At 32.7% G+C, this 16363-nt stretch overlaps 1 protein-coding gene across 1 annotated transcript; it reads left to right on the top strand.

Annotated features, from left to right (window-relative positions):
* Positions 1-5070: 5070 nt before the first annotated feature.
* On the top strand, positions 5071-16124 carry LOC132640233 (putative MO25-like protein At5g47540). Its single transcript, XM_060356745.1, has 11 exons — positions 5071-5379; positions 10907-11068; positions 11300-11418; positions 12498-12572; positions 12839-12932; positions 13145-13204; positions 14000-14068; positions 14759-14857; positions 15483-15527; positions 15615-15717; positions 15878-16124. Exons 1-11 carry the CDS (start codon positions 5251-5253, stop codon positions 15958-15960), a joined length of 1038 nt encoding a protein of 345 aa, XP_060212728.1. The 5' UTR covers positions 5071-5250; the 3' UTR covers positions 15961-16124.
* Positions 16125-16363: the final 239 nt, after the last annotated feature.

Raw genomic sequence — 16363 nt, 5'->3', positions numbered from 1 at the left:
CAGCTTACAAATAATTCGACGTTCGAAAATGCAGGATATAACACCACCTCACTATCCTTAACCCGTTTTATCCCTCTCCTCTATTTGTTCTTTTATCATTAAAATTTCTTTCGACTAAGAATTGAGGATTTTGGCACTTACATAAAGAAGAACTGAGAAATGAAGAAATTTGGGAATGTAAAGATGCAAAGATTTTAGGACCATGTTCCAAGAATTAAGTTTTACTATTTTACACTATTGTATTTTATTATGGTGGGGTTTGGACTTAGTCCATTAACGCCGTTTGAGGGTAGCTCGGTGAACTAAGCTCCCGCTATGCGCGGGGTTCGGGGAAGGGCCGGATCATAAGGGTCTATTGTACGCCTGAGGATAACTGAAAACAATAAGGTCTTTTGACCACACTATTTTGGCCACAATGATCCAAATGAGGTAAATTCATATGATTATTTATGACAAATTTAATAATTTATGCTTACTTAATGTCATTTTTATCTTTTTTTCTCAAAGTTTATCTTAATTTAAAATTATACAATAGAGGTTATGATAATTTTTATATAAGTGTGGTCAAATTTGGATTAAATTGGTGTGGCCATTTAGCAACTCTCAACTAAAAAAAAGGGAGAAAAGAATATGTTTTATCTCTCTTAATATTCCGCACACATATTAGACGAGAAATAAGTTGAGAAACATACCATGATTCCCCCAAATCAGCAAATCACCGAAATCATGGTTGGTTTATTCGATGTCTTTTTGCTGACTATTGGAACTTCAAAGTCAAGTTGTACTCTTTAATGATAAAATTAAAAAGGAAAAGATTCAGAATTAGCCATTGTTGCTGGACGCTCATAAATACCCTCCTTCCATCTTTTAATCTAAAAATATTCTTTCATTCACTTTTTAGGTCTAAAAATACCCTTAAGGTTTGTTTTTGGCTCAAATATACCCCTCAAATTAACAAGTTAAAATTAACTCTTTTAAAAAGCCAAATGACATTTTGTAATTGGTCAATAATAAAATTCCGTAATTTAAAAAAAAATCCAGATTTAAAAAAAAAAAATCCAATAATAAATTGCCAGTAATTTAAAATTCCAGATTTAAAAAAAAAATTGCCAATAATAAAATTCCGTAATTTACATATTTTAAAAAAAAAAAATTGTGTGGAAACTTTAGGTTTAAGTGTTTTATTTTTTAAGGTTTTGATTCAAGCGTGTTATTTTTTTAATCAAGACATAACTTTATTTTGAACATAAATCTAATTCAATTATTCTACTATTTTTTGAAAAGAAATGGGTGGGTTTGCGTCTTAAAAATTGGGTGGGTTTGCGTCTTAAAAATGTAATTGGTCATACATTTTAATTTTAAAATAAGTAAAACCCACCCAATTTTTAAGACGCAAACCCACCCATTTCTTTTAAAAAAATAGTAGAATAATTGAATTAGATTTATGTTCAAAATAAAGTTATGTCTTGATTAAAAAAATAACACGCTTGAATCAAAACCTTAAAAAATAAAACACTTAAACCTAAAGTTTCCACACAATTTGTTTTTTAAAAAAATATGTAAATTACGGAATTTTAGTATTGACAATTTTTTTTTTAAATCTGGATTTTTTTTTAAATTACGGAATTTTATTATTGACCAATTACAAAATGCCATTTGGCTTTTTAAAAGAGTTAATTTTAACTTGTTAGTTTAAGGGGTATATTTGAGCCAAAAACAAACCTTAAGGGTATTTTTAGACCTAAAAGGTGGATGGAAGGATATTTTTAGACCAAAAGGTGGAAGGAGGGTATTTATGAGTCTTTTTCAATAGGTTAGGGGTATTTATGAGCCTTTTCCGAAAAAAACAAAATAGTCTAACTTTAGTGACGGTAATGGTGGCAATGATAGTGGAGGGGAAGGAAATTTAAATGTTGGAAGAACAAATAGAGGAGATCGGTAAAATGGGTTAGAGGTGGCATGCCACAGGGCATCCATCTCATCAAATGTTAGTGTCACGTAAGATTAGATGTCTTTCTTGGGTATATTTGAACTCAAAGTACATTGATAATGGTATATTTGGACCAAAGTATAACGAGGGGGTATATTTGGCCCTTTTTCGATACTACGGGGTATATTTGGTCCTTTTCCGGAGATAAAATTTCACCTAGCGGATAAGCCTTAAATTCTTGCTATGTAATCTTGTGATGAATTATCTGATATTTTTGGATAATTTCTTTTTCTTTCATTAATTGGAGCACTTAATGTTGAGGCTTTAAATTATCAATCTCCTTTTTTGTTTTACTTTTATTTATATGCATTAAATTCATTAAATGGTGCAAGTAAGCGTCACTAATTATATAATGCTTAAGCGTCACTAATTATATAATGCTGCCTGGACCTGCAATTAGTGCCTTAATTAAATAATCGAATGTTCGTCATTTTATCCTAACATTCCCCTCTCAATCCACATGATCTGTTGTTAACATCAAAAGATATTTAATAGCATTAATCATTAAAGTAATTTTATAATTATGGTGTCTATGCGGCTACCTCGCAATAGCACGGGTACCAAGTAATATTATCCGCCAAAGCTTAACTTTAGATGAAACAAAATTACCTAATACTCCCTCCCCATTACAAGAAAAGATATATCTGGCAATAATTTTTTTTTTGTTGCCATAAATTGATTATTGTTGCAGAAAGTACTTTTGGCAACAAAAAAAATATATTTTGTTGCATGAACTTTTCCCAACGGCTGTTATTGCAACAACGTGCAACAACTTTTTTTTTTTATTGCCAAAAGTACTTTTTGCAACAACAATCAATACTATGACAACAAAATTAAATTCTTTGGCAACAAAAAAATCATTTGCCAACAATAAAACAAAATTGTTGCCAAATATAAAAAAATTTGTTGCGATTTCTATACTTTCTTGTAGTGCCGTTTCAATTTATGTGAACCCATTTGACTGGGCACGATATTTAAGAAAGAGTGAAGACTTTTGAAACTTGTGGTTCAAAATAAGTCTTGAATATTTGTGTGATTGTAAACCATTTCATAAAGTAAATTTGTTTTCAAATTAGGAAAGAAGTCATTCATTTTGACACGGACTAAAAAGAAAATAGATTCACATAAATTGAAACAGAGAGAGTATATTCTTATTCTGTTAATTAATTTTTTTTTTATATAAACTGTCATATAAATTTGTAAACCCTCCACTAATTAGTACAACAGAATAGTAAAAGAAAAAAGTAAGGGTAGACTTCAAATATTCTTATTTTTTGTAAAATATCAAATATTTTGAAACAACTATAACTGGTTGAAACAAATACTAGTAATACTTAGCGGGATGAATTATTCGTTAATGGAGCTTAAGCATGCGTTAGTTTTCTCTAAATATCTTTTTCGCTTTCGTTAGTTTCAATTTCATATTGCTTTGAACTGTTTATACTTATCTGACCTTTTCTCGTAATGTTTTTTGTTAAGCCAAGAGTCTTTCAGAAACAACCCCCTTCTTCCGAGATAGGAGTAAGGTCTGCGTTTACTTTACCCTCTTCAGACCCCACATTGTGGGATGTCACTGGGTATGTTGTTGTTGTTGGATCTTAAGCATGCAGAACCGAAAAAATTAATATCATAATAAATACAAAATACCGGATGATAAATCAACAGACATTGGATCGACATAAATTATCTTTTGTTTGCTTCTCCATCTTTTCTTTAATTATGGATCTATGACTAGTTTAGAGAACATGACAAAAATTAAATTGTCTTCAAGGAGTACAAAGTCGCTGTGATTGTGAGGAAAAGGATGTTTAGTTGTTTCACGTGAAGTGTCCATATTATCAATATAGAATCCAATGCTAGTATTAAATCAAGTCATTTTAAAGCGATCGTTATATTATCCATATAGGATCCCACGCTAGTATTAAATCAAATCACTTTAAAGCGATCGTTTTCTTGAAAGATTATTAATGTGAAACTATAGACTAAGACAAGATAAAGTCTTCCTTGACGAAGAAATCTTTTTTATTATTAATTAGATGTCTGGTTCAATCTCATGGGTAGTAATTGCACGGTTTGCCCTTTAAATGGACTGATCTTTAGTTTTTTTTCTTCAAAATCGAACTGATATTTATGAGGGCAAGTTTGATTTTTAAGGGTGAAAAAAGACCACCCCTTTTGAACCAACACAAAATAGGGACGAAAGTGCAAATGACCCTCTCATGGAAGACCCTTTAGAAGGACTATTCGCCGTAAATCCAATGTATTTGGAATGTCTTTAAAAGCAAAAAAAAAAAAAAAAAGCACAAAAAAACACAAAAAACACAAAAAAACTTATATTTAATGGATTTAACTTTTAGGATGCTCATATTGGATTTTTTTTTTGTTAAAATTGCGGACTTAAATGTAACATTTATTGAGATTTTAATAGGCTTTTAAATATATACCTATTTTCTTTATCAGAACTTATGGTTTCAAATGAACTCGCTGCTAAAAGGCAATATCTGCCCCTAAATGACGTTAACTCCTCTAAAGTCCTGTTTACTTATTGTTTAGTCTGGACGCTTTGTAAAAACAACAACAATATATCCAGTATAATCCCATAAGTGGAATCTCGAGAGTCTTCTACGCTCTTTAAGAAAACATTAATATTGTGTGTTATTTGACTACATTACACCCGAGTGTGTGACTTAATCGTCAATGAAAATCATGGAATTTCGAGTTTAATACACGCAGAGACTATTATGTTATTTCTTTTCATCTGTCTAAGCCTTGACAGATAGATTCTCGCTTCCTCTGTTGGTGAAGACAGCAAGTACCTTGTGGAATGGTCGAGGTATATGCAAATTACGTTGAACACCATAGTCCCACAAAGCCATTTCCCTAAATATCCTTACTTTTTAATTTCTCAATTTTTACTTGTTTGTAGAGAATTTTTTTCTAAAATATAAATATTTTATAATTATTATTTTACCAAAAGTGACAAGTAATAGGAACACCAAAGTGCATTTGTGTGCAACTGTACTTTGCTTCCACCTACTAAAAAAAAAAAAAAGTGTTAGATCCGTGACAATATTCAAGTTGTGGTGGGGCCCAATCCAGATTCAACTGAAAACAGTAATAATCTAGTGTACACGCAGTACAGGGAAATAACTTACGGTGCAACAGAGCCACACGAACCAAAATTTTGGTACACCGGCTCTGCTCGCCGGAAAATAACATCACGGTGCCGGAAAACAATCCGGCCGGCGAAGAAGAAGAAGATGAAGAGTTTATTATTCAAATCAAAGCCTAAAACACCAGTTGAACTTGTTCGTCAAACACGTGATCTCCTTATCTATGTACAGCGTAGTAATTCTGATAATACTCGCGAAAGCAAACGAGAAGAAAAGGTAATGATTTGTTTATTATATCTTATTTTGAACGGAATTTGATACATAGATGATTCATATATAGCGTATAATCGACTCAGTAAGTTAGTTTGCAATGAGGTTTAGTTGATTCGTTGAATTATAGATTAATTCATATATAACATATGATCGAACATCACAGTTACTAGTTTGCAATGAGGTTTAGTTGATTGTTTGATATTTCCTTATCTATGCACAGCGTAATTCTGATACTCGCGAGAGTAAGAGAGGAGAAAAGGTATGAATTTCTTGTTAGTAAATCAAACGGAGTTAGATAATTCATATGTATAGCGTATAATCGAATAGTTTGCAATGAGGTTTAGTTGATTGGTTGATTTTCTTATTAAGTCTTCTTTTGAACGGAATTGATATAGAGGATTCATATAGCGCGTGTAAACACTGTTAGTTCGCGTTGAAGTTTAGTTGATTGGTTGATATTGTCTTAGTTTAGTTTTTTTTTTTTTCCCTCTAAATTACCGTGGTGTCTAGACAAGCTTAATTACTGTAGATGCACAGCGTAATTCTGATACTCGCGAAAGCAAGAGAGAAGAAAAGGTGTTTGAATTTCTTATTAGTAAATCGAACAGAGTTAGATATTGATAGTAATTCATATCTAGAGAAACACAGTTTATTGGATTCTGGATAAATTAGTGGATATTTTTTAAACAAATACATGGTTTAGGCCATGAGGTTTAGTTGATTGGTTGATATTCTCTTGCTGATTTTATTTTTCTAATTTATCATTGTGTACTTTAGATGAGCTTGTGTGCACCTTGAATATTCCATGATTACGTGCATTATGAAATCATCTAACTTTTTTGTTATGTTGTGATACTCGCGAAAGCAAGAGAGAAGAAAAGGTGTTTGAATTTCTTATTAGTAAATCGAACAGAGTTAGATATTGATAGTAATTCATATCTAGAGAAACACAGTTTATTGGATTCTGGATAAATTAGTGGATATTTTTTAAACAAATACATGGTTTAGGCCATGAGGTTTAGTTGATTGGTTGATATTCTCTTGCTGATTTTATTTTTCTAATTTATCATTGTGTACTTTAGATGAGCTAGTGTGCACCTTGAATATTCCATGATTACGTGCATTATGAAATCATCTAACTTTTTTGTTATGTTGTGATACTCGCGAAAGCAAGAGAGAAGAAAAGGTGTTTGAATTTCTTATTAGTAAATCGAACAGAGTTAGATATTGATAGCATATAATTGAACAGACTATAGTTAGTTTGCAATGAGGTTTAGTTGATTCATTGAATTTCTTATTAAATCTTCTTTTGAACGGAATTTATATAGATAATTCTATACAGCGTATAATCGAACACAGTTTAGTTTGCAATGAGGTTTAGTTGATTCATTGAATTTCTTATTAAATCTTCTTTTGAACGGAATTTATATAGATAATTCTATACAGCGTATAATCGAACACAGTTTAGTTTGCAGTGAGGTTTTAGTCGATTTGTTGATATTCTCTTTGCTCGTTTACTTTTTCTAATTTACTGTAGTGTTTATACACGCTCGGGCAAGAGAGAAGAAAAGGTGTGAAATTTCTTATTAAATCGAAGGGACTCGATATTGATAATTCTATATAGCATATAATTGAACACAGTAATTAGTTTGCAATGAGGTTTAGTTTATTGGTTGATATTCTCTTGCTTCTTTCCTTTTTCTAATTTACCGTAGTGTTTATATAATCTCGCGTGCACCTTGACTATTTGATGTCACGTGCATTAATAAATCTTCTAACTTTGTTCTTTTATTGTGATTCGACTAGGAGGCAGAGCTAGGATTTGGAGTTTATGAGTTATGAATTCTAGAGAAATGCAGTTTATTGGTTTTTGGATAAATTATTGGATATTTTTTAAACAAATACATGGTTTAGGCAATGAGGTTTAGTTGATTGGTTGATATGATCTTGCTGATTTTATTTTTCTAATTTATCATTGTTTTTACTTTAGATGAGCTTGTGTGCACCTTGACTATTCCATGATTACGTGCATTAAGAAATCATCTAACTTTTTTGTTTTGTTGTGATTCGAGTCGGAGGCAAAGCTAGGATTTTGAGTTTGTGAGTTCTGAATTCTAGAGAAACACAGTTTATTGGATTCTGGATAAATTAGTGGATATTTTTTAAACAAATACATGGTTTAGGCCATGAGGTTTAGTTGATTGGTTGATATTCTCTTGCTGATTTTATTTTTTCTAATTTATCATTGTGTTTACTTTAGATGAGCTTGTGTGCACCTTGAATATTCCATGATTACGTGCATTATGAAATCATCTAACTTTTTTGTTATGTTGTGATTCGAGTCGGAGGCAAAGCTAGGATTTTGAGTTATGAGTTCTGAATTCTAGAGAAACACAGTTTATTGGAATCTGGATAAATTATTTATACATATTAATTCTGATACTCGCCAGAGTAGAAGAGAAGAAAAGGTAATGAATTTTCCTATTACTATCTTATTTTGAACGGAGAGGATTCATATATAGCGTATAATTGACTCAGTTAGTTAGTTTGCAATGAGGTTTAGTTGATTCGTTGAATTTCTTATATTTTGAACGGAATTTATATATAGATGATTCATATATAGCATATAAATCGACTCAGTTAGTTCGCTTTGAGGTTTAGTTGATATTCTCTTGCGTAATTCTGATACTCGCGAGAGCAAAAGAGAAGAAAAGGTGCGAATTTTGATTTATTAAATTGAACCGAGTCGATATAGATAGTTTGCAATGAGGTTTAGTTGATTCGTTGAATTTCTTATTAAATTTGAACGGAGTTGATATAGATTAATTCATATATAGCATATAATCGAACATCATAGTTACTAGTTTGCATTGAGGTTTAGTTGATTGTTTTGATATTCTCTTGCTCGTTTCCTTATCTATGCACAGCGTAATTCTGATACTCACGAGAGTAAAAGAGAAGAAAAGGTATGAATTTCTTCTTAGTAAATCGAACGGAGTTAGATATAGATAGATAGATAATTCATATATAGCGTATAATCGAATACAGTAATTAGTTTGCAATGAGGTTTAGTTGATTGGTTGATTTTCTTATTAAATCTTCTTTTGAACGGAATTGATATATAGGATTCATATAGCGTATAAACACTGTTAGTTCACGTTGAGGTTTAGTTGATTAGTTGATATTGTCTTGCTTTAGATTTTTTTTTCCCTCTAAATTACCGTAGTGTCTAGACATTCTTAATTACTGTAGATGCACAGCGTAATTCTGATACTCGCGAAAGCAAGAGAGAAGAAAAGGTGTTTGAATTTCTTATTAGTAAATCGAACAGAGTTAGATATTGATAGCATATAATTGAACAAAATATAGTTAGTTTGCAATGAGGTTTAGTTGATTGATTGAATTTCTTATTAAATCTTATTTTGAACGGAATTTATATAGATAATTCTATACAGCGTATAATCGAGCACAGTTTAGTTTGCAGTGAGGTTTTAGTCGATTTGTTGATATTCTCTTTGCTCGTTTACTTTTTCTAATTTACCGTAGTGTTTATACACGCTTGGGCAAGAGAGAAGAAAAGGTGTGAAATTTCTTATTAAATCGAAGGGAGTCGATATTGATAATTCTATATAGCATATAATTGAACATAGTAATTAGTTTGCAATGAGGTTTAGTTTATTGGTTGATATTCTCTTTCTTCTTTCCTTTTTCTAATTTACCGTAGTGTTTATATAAGCTCGCGTACACCTTGCAATTCGATGATCACGTGCATTAATACATCTTCTAACTTTGTTCTTTTATTGTGATTCGAGTAGGAGGCAGAGCTAGGATTTTGAGTTTATGAGTTATGAATTCTAGAGAAATGCAGTTTATTGGTTTTTGGATAAATTATTGGATATTTTTTGAACAAATACATGGTTTAGGCAATGAAGTTTAGTCGATTGGTTGATAACTTGATATGATCTTGCTGATTTTATTTTTCTAATTTATCATTGTTTTTACTTTAGATGAGCTTGTGTGCACCTTGACTATACCATGATTACGTGCATTAAGAAATCATCCAACTTTTTTGTTTTGTTGTGATTCGAGTCGGAGGCAAAGCTAGGATTTTGAGTTTGTGAGTTCTGAATTCTAGAGAAACACAGTTTATTGGATTCTGGATAAATTAGTGAATATTTTTGAAAAAAATATACATGGTTTAGGCCATGAGGTTTAGTTGATTGGTTGATATTCTCTTGCTGATTTTATTTTTCTAATTTATCATTGTTTTTACTTTAGATGAGCTTGTGTGCACCTTGACTATACCATGATTACGTGCATTAAGAAGTCATCCAACTTTTTTGTTTTGTTGTGATTCGAGTCGGAGGCAAAGCTAGGATTTTGAGTTTGTGAGTTCTGAATTCTAGAGAAACACAATTTATTGGATTCTGGATAAATTAGTGAATATTTTTTAAACAAATATACATGGTTTAGGCCATGAGGTTAGTTGATTGGTTGATATTCTCTTGCTGATTTTATTTTTCTAATTTATCATTTTGTTTAATTTAGATGAGCTTGTGTGCACCTTGAATATTCCATGATTACATGCATTAAGAAATCATCTAAATTTTTTGTTATGTTGTGATTCGAGTCGGAGGCAAAGCTAGTATTTTGAGTTACGAGTTCTGAATTCTAGAGAAACACAGTTTATTGGAATCTGGATAAATTATTTATACATATTAAGTGGATCTTTTTAACAAAAATACATGATTGTGTGCACCTTGACTATTCCATGGTTACCTGCATTAAGAAATCATCTAACTTTTTTGTTTTGTTGGGATTCGAGTCAGAGTCAGATATAGGATTTTGAGTTTATGAGTTCTGAATTCTACAGAAACGCAGTTTATTGCCTTCTGGATAAATTATTTATATGTGTATTAAATGGATCTTTTAATACAAATACGTGGTTTAGGCTAAAGCTATTGGGTTCTACCTAACTCGTTATGCACCTGATTCGAGGTGTCTTCCTTTTTGTTCGTTGGGTTTGATTTTTCTTTGTTTTTTTTGGCGGTATGCTTTTGAATCTGGGTAGCTTTGTGAATTATCAAAATTGGATATCTGTAATAAGCTAAATTTGGATCTGGTTCATTTGTTTTTAAAATAAAGTTCAGTCTTTACTTTGAATTTCCTTGACTTGGATATTTAATTTGGTAGAAGTTCAATGGATCAATCAACTATGCCTTAATCCCGAATTTATTTGGTCAGTTTAATGTAATGGAACTGGTAGATAGAAGTTACTTAGTGTACTTGCTAGCTGTACTCGGACGATTTTTCAAATTTGTGTCATCCTTGGACTTGGTTCTATCTTTAGGTTTTGGGGTACTACATTGAGATCATCTTTTACTCTTATCACCAGTAACAGTGCCACCAAAATGAATTGCATGATGAAAAGAAAGAACATCCATATGTAGTTCTGTTTTTGATTGAATAGAAATACACCAAATGGCTATAAATTTGAGTTGTGTACTTCTTTCCTTATCCAAACCTGCAGATGATGGAGTTAGGCAAGACACTTCGGGACTTAAAGTGTGTTCTTTATGGGAATGGTCAATCAGAACCTGTCTCTGACGCTTGTTCTCAGCTGACTCAAGAATTCTTTAGAGAAGATACTCTACGGCTTCTGATTAATATGCTTCCAAAACTGAATTTAGAGGTAATACTTACCCCTTGAGTGCATGAAATTTCTTGTGGTCATGTCGTCTCGCCCTTATCGTATCAACTGGCTTTCTTATGCATTTTTCTGCATTTCATGAGAATATCATCTGGTTCTCTAGTTTTTGCCTCTGCAATGTCACTGCATGATGTTTATTAACCCTATTAGTTGTAAGATCTTGTTGTTTCCATCCCCGTGTCTTCCTATTACAAGGAGATTTACTTTTTGCAGGCTCGTAAAGATGCTACTCAAGTAGTTGCAAATCTGCAAAGACAGCAGGTTCAGTCGAGGTTGATTGCTTGTGATTACTTGGAAGCAAACATTGATCTGATGGATATATTAGTAACAGGGTAAGAAATGGCAGAAAAGAGGTTTACAAATACGGTGGCATGTTATTATCATGTGTTTATTGCCTTATCAAATTGCTTCATTTTTTGAGTTTTAGAATTGTTTAAATTGTTTTTGGGCTTTTCTTTTCTAATGCACATTGCTGATCTCTATCCATGGCAAGCTAGAACAAATTATTTGAATGAAGAAATCATTAGAAGTTCTCTTGCATGTTCTCATTTGAAATATATTTCGTCATTAAACTTTATTTGGAAGTCACTTGTTATGTTACTCTTGTACAAGATAAGTGTCGCAGAGATGGGAATGCTAAGATGGATATGCTGTCATACAAAATCAGACAAGATTAGTAATGACCACATTCAACAAAAGGTTCAAGTAGCATATATCGAGGATACAATGAGAGAAGATGGTTTAAGATAGTTTATTCGTATCCTACGTTGACCTCTGGATGAACCGGTCCCTAGGTGTGAAATCATGACAAGTAAATGTGTTAAAAGGAAATAAGGTATACCTAAAATCACTTGGAAGGAAATTGTTTAGAAAGACCTATAATATCTTGGAATCAATGTAGTTTTAGCAAAAAATAGGGCAAGATGGAAGAAAAAGATCTATATAAGCGATACCAAATAGTTGGGTATATGTTTTAGTCTTGTTTGTACTTTTACTTTAGGTCCTATACTTTCAAGGAGTCTTTTAATTTTGTCAGAGATTTTTATATATACCAGTTGAAAATATAAAGAATTTCTATTACTTTTTATTTTTATTTTTTATAATATTGGCCTGAGATGAGTATAAATGGAGTTACATTGTCAGTGAGAATTTATATAGTCCAATCCCAACTGTTTGGAATTGAGCCGTTGTTGCAATCAAAGTAACTTCTTGATTCACATATCTTATCAAGCTTTTTCATACTAAAGGGGACTGAGGTAGTATTTCATGCCATTTTTAGAAGCCTTGATGGGGTAGCATCCTTTAGGAAATTTGTTTCCTGGGAACGGAAAGACGTTTTTGAAGATCACTTTGTTAATCTTTTGGTTATTGGTATATGGATTTCTGATGATTCTTTTCCCTTGTCGTTTAGGTATGACAATACAGATCTGGCTTTGCATTATGGTACAATGCTGAGGGAATGCATTAGACATCAGAGTGTTGCAAGGTGAGGCACATAAACCTATCTGATGCTCTTATTTAGATTCCTCCTTTTTTATTTTGTTTTTTACTTTTGCTTTTGACTGCCTCAAATAGTTATATATTGTTTGAATTGATTGGTATTAGAAGGTTCATTTATAGATAATTAACTACTGAATTAGCTTTCTTTTTGCTATCTATTTATGAATTTTTTATTTTATTAAGACGTGTGGCATTTTATGCTGCTACTGCTGGATCTGTTTTGAGAACTTATATGTGTGCTTCTGTTGTTAGGTATGTCTTGGAATCAGAGCATGTGAAGAAGTTTTTTGATTATATTCAGCTGCCAAATTTTGACATTGCTGCTGATGCCGCTGCAACATTTAAGGTCGGGTCCTTTCAATTGTGTTAATGGAATGAATATCTGATAGATAATCTTTGTTCCTTGTAAATGTTCTATTGTCATTTCAATGGCTATTAAGAAAATATGGCATCAGCCTTATTCCCTATTGAACTAGCAAACCTCTTACGAAAATAAGGAAAGATAAGCCAATTTGCTACTCCACATGACGCCCTTGGCTGTTGCAATTTTTGTGGCAGGAACTTTTGACGAGGCACAAATCAACAGTAGCTGAGTTTCTTTCGAAGAATTATGACTGGGTAATAGATTTAGTGTATTTGTCTAATTGCTTTTTGTTGTACAAACATGCAAGTGAATTGTTTGAACCATGGTTACCAGGAGAGCTCTATGAAGTTGTTGCTGATTGTATTTTTAGTTGTTCACATGCAAGCATGTTTTGTGAACTGTATTAAGAGTTTTTCTCAAGAAACTTCTTGCTTCTTGTAGCTTTGATTTATGCAACTATGCTCTCAAGATACTTCAACACATTTTGTTGTTGACGCTATTATGTTCTTTATTAGTTATTACAATGGAATGATTCTTGTAGTACTGATACAGCACTCAGTTTATGCACTTCTTACTTTTATTTCCTAGGACTTCATGACTATTAACCATTACTTTATTATCTTAGAAGCTCTTGCTTTCACCCAATGGTGCCCTTGAGACACCATCATCAACAAAGGGGTGATAAAATTGTGACATATAATTGGGAAGAGTTGTGTTAAGAACCTTAGAGTCTGTTCTTGTTGCTGCCCTTTTTTTTTTTTCATCCAGGTATATGCAGTTGAGAATAGGGATGAATAGGATCAACTGTTATTATCTGAAGGATAGGGGTAAGGAGGATTTTGGTGTCAGCTACATGAACTTCCAGTATTTGATTTGCATTAGTTAGGCTTACAGATTGATACATAAATGTTCCAAAATATATCTGTATGATATTTAAAATCTTACTTCTATTAGCTTTTTCCAGTATTCTTGTGGGATTTTCTCATCAATTACTCTTGCTTCGATAAATGAATCTTGAGGAACTTATTATCTGCTGGTTTTGCTTTTAGTTCTTTGCCGAGTATAACTCAAAGCTGCTCGAGTCCAGTAATTACATCACCCGAAGGCAAGCTATCAAGGTAAGGAGAAGCCTCCCCTCTGCTTGTCAACAATTTGTGCTGAACAATATACTTCTGGAGAAAATAGTGCTCATCCGGAAAATTTCTCACATCTTTTGCAAGTATCGATCGAGTACATGGTGGTTCATAAATGTTTGATGTGCATATTCTACCTCAAGCCCTCCTCGTATTACATGGATAACATTTTTTTCTCGATCCCTTGTATACTGATCCTCTTTTTGTTGAAAGAGTTGTTTTTGCATCTTTCTTTACTCGGGGTCTGTTACCGGTTAACATTGTAATTTCTTTAGAAAATACCTTTATAAGTACCTTTTGGGTTGGGGTTGGCAGGAATCCTCTTTCCATGATTAAAGAAGGGAAGAGAAGGAAATTCTGGGGCTCGGATAAGAGAAAATTGAATGAAATTCATGTATTCAGACTTCTGTTGATTGACGGGAAACAGAACCTTTTGACTTTGAGGAGAAATTTCCAGCAGTTCAGTTTTTCATTTATTCAAGCTCTTGTAATTTCTATCTACCGGAAATTTATATACATCACTAATAAGTCATTATAATTCTGGAGTCTTTTTTCATTTTCTTAATATAGTGAGTTTTTCCAATTTATGTTGAGGCAGCTGTGACTTCTAGCCTGACAGAAATCCCCTTTCCATTGTTTTTTTAATCTTTAAATACGTTTGTTTAACTGTTGCAGCTGTTGGGAGATATCCTGCTCGACCGCTCAAATTCTGCAGTAATGACGCGTTACGTTAGTTCAAGAGACAACTTAAGGATCCTTATGAATCTTCTCAGGGTATTGAGCTATATTTGGTTATTCGTTCTTATTTCAGCCCTCTCTCCCTGACTGTCATTATACTTTAATCTTTTATTCTCTTGAAGTTTCTCTTTTTTCCTTTGGTGCATTTAATTATATTCTCTTCCTATGTTGTGGGTGGTGGGGGTTTTTTACCATATCTATCATGAAACCATTGCAGTTGATATTCTGCTTCACATCATCAGTTCAAGATTGTGTGTGACAAGTCCAACTCAAAACGACGGACAAATCATTAACTTGTGAAATGAGTAAAATTAGATGGACCACTTTTTGCTCAGCACATATAGACTTGAAGTTGAATATATCACTCACCTACTCACTTACTCACGTGAGCAAATTGAAAAAACTAGGTATCAAATTGTCACCCTAAACAAGACCCGTGACTTTACCAGTGCGGCACAAGTAATTGTTTCAGTGAACATGTGGTTTTGGAGTGATTACAAGTTGACCGTTTAAACATGCATAAACATTTTCTGGGGCAGAGTGGCAAGTTTTACGAGTATACCTGAAAAGCCTCGCACCGAGAAGAATGGCTAGGCCAACTAAAAATATCTTCTTGATTTGCTGTCAATTTTTGGTGATTGCTGAATTCCTCCTTTTACAGGAATCTAGCAAAAGTATCCAGATAGAAGCATTCCATGTTTTCAAGGTACGCTCAATTGATTGACATTTTTTTACCATGTCTGCTGATTGTTTTGCTAGCAACGGCTTCGTCTCTGATTTTCAATTTTTGCAGTTATTTGCTGCAAACAAGAACAAGCCTTCAGATATTGTTAACATCCTTCTCGCAAACAGAAGCAAGCTCTTGCGCCTCTTTGCCGATTTTAAGACTGACAAAGGTACATAGACAGTATATATCGATTAAGAATAGGTACTTGCTCTATAATACGAGTACAGATCGGGATGCCTCACAATTTTCCTTACTCTTATGTGCGCAAGCTGGCCCGGACACCACGGTTGTCCAAAAAATTCCTTACTCTTGTCTTTTCTTATCTACAGAGGATGAGCAATTTGAGGCTGACAAATCACAAGTTGTCAAAGAAATTGCAGCACTTGAAGTTGAAACCAAGGAACTCTCTTGAACTCAGTACTAGTTACTTCCTAAGCTGTCAAGGTGATGACTCTGTGTGTAAATGAATGATGTTGTTTCCTCACTGAACACTGTTTTTCTGAATTTATAGTCTTAGTTCTTGAAATTATTAATTGAATTTAACTTATTTTTTGTGGTTATTTTGTTACTTTGTTATGATTCCTGATCTTCTTATTCTAGCCACACAAAAAAATCCCTTTAAACATGAATGGCATTGTATCACAGCCTGGTGCTACTCTTTGAAAGGTTTGGAGGCTATAAAAAAGTAGTAACTGAAGATTTAATTATATGCTGTATATTTTATGCCCAAATGCATGTTTCTGTGGAACAGGAGCGTGTTTTTTTGGTGTTTACACTAACCAAATAAATAAATAACATGTGTCCTTAGTATAATG

The sequence above is a fragment of the Lycium barbarum genome, chromosome 5, assembly GCF_019175385.1.
Source record: "Lycium barbarum isolate Lr01 chromosome 5, ASM1917538v2, whole genome shotgun sequence".
Taxonomy (NCBI): Eukaryota; Viridiplantae; Streptophyta; class Magnoliopsida; order Solanales; family Solanaceae; genus Lycium; species Lycium barbarum.
This window is presented reverse-complemented; position numbering and strand designations above follow the sequence as displayed.

Excerpts from the sequence above, each read along its gene's own strand:
- LOC132640233 (XM_060356745.1), top strand. The coding sequence starts at position 5,251 with ATGAAGAGTTTATTATTCAAATCAAAGCCTAAAACACCAGTTGAACTT. Across the intron at positions 11,069-11,299 it reads TTCCAAAACTGAATTTAGAG|GCTCGTAAAGATGCTACTCA; the intron begins GTAATACTTACC and ends TACTTTTTGCAG. Across the intron at positions 14,858-15,482 it reads TCCTTATGAATCTTCTCAGG|GAATCTAGCAAAAGTATCCA; the intron begins GTATTGAGCTAT and ends CTCCTTTTACAG.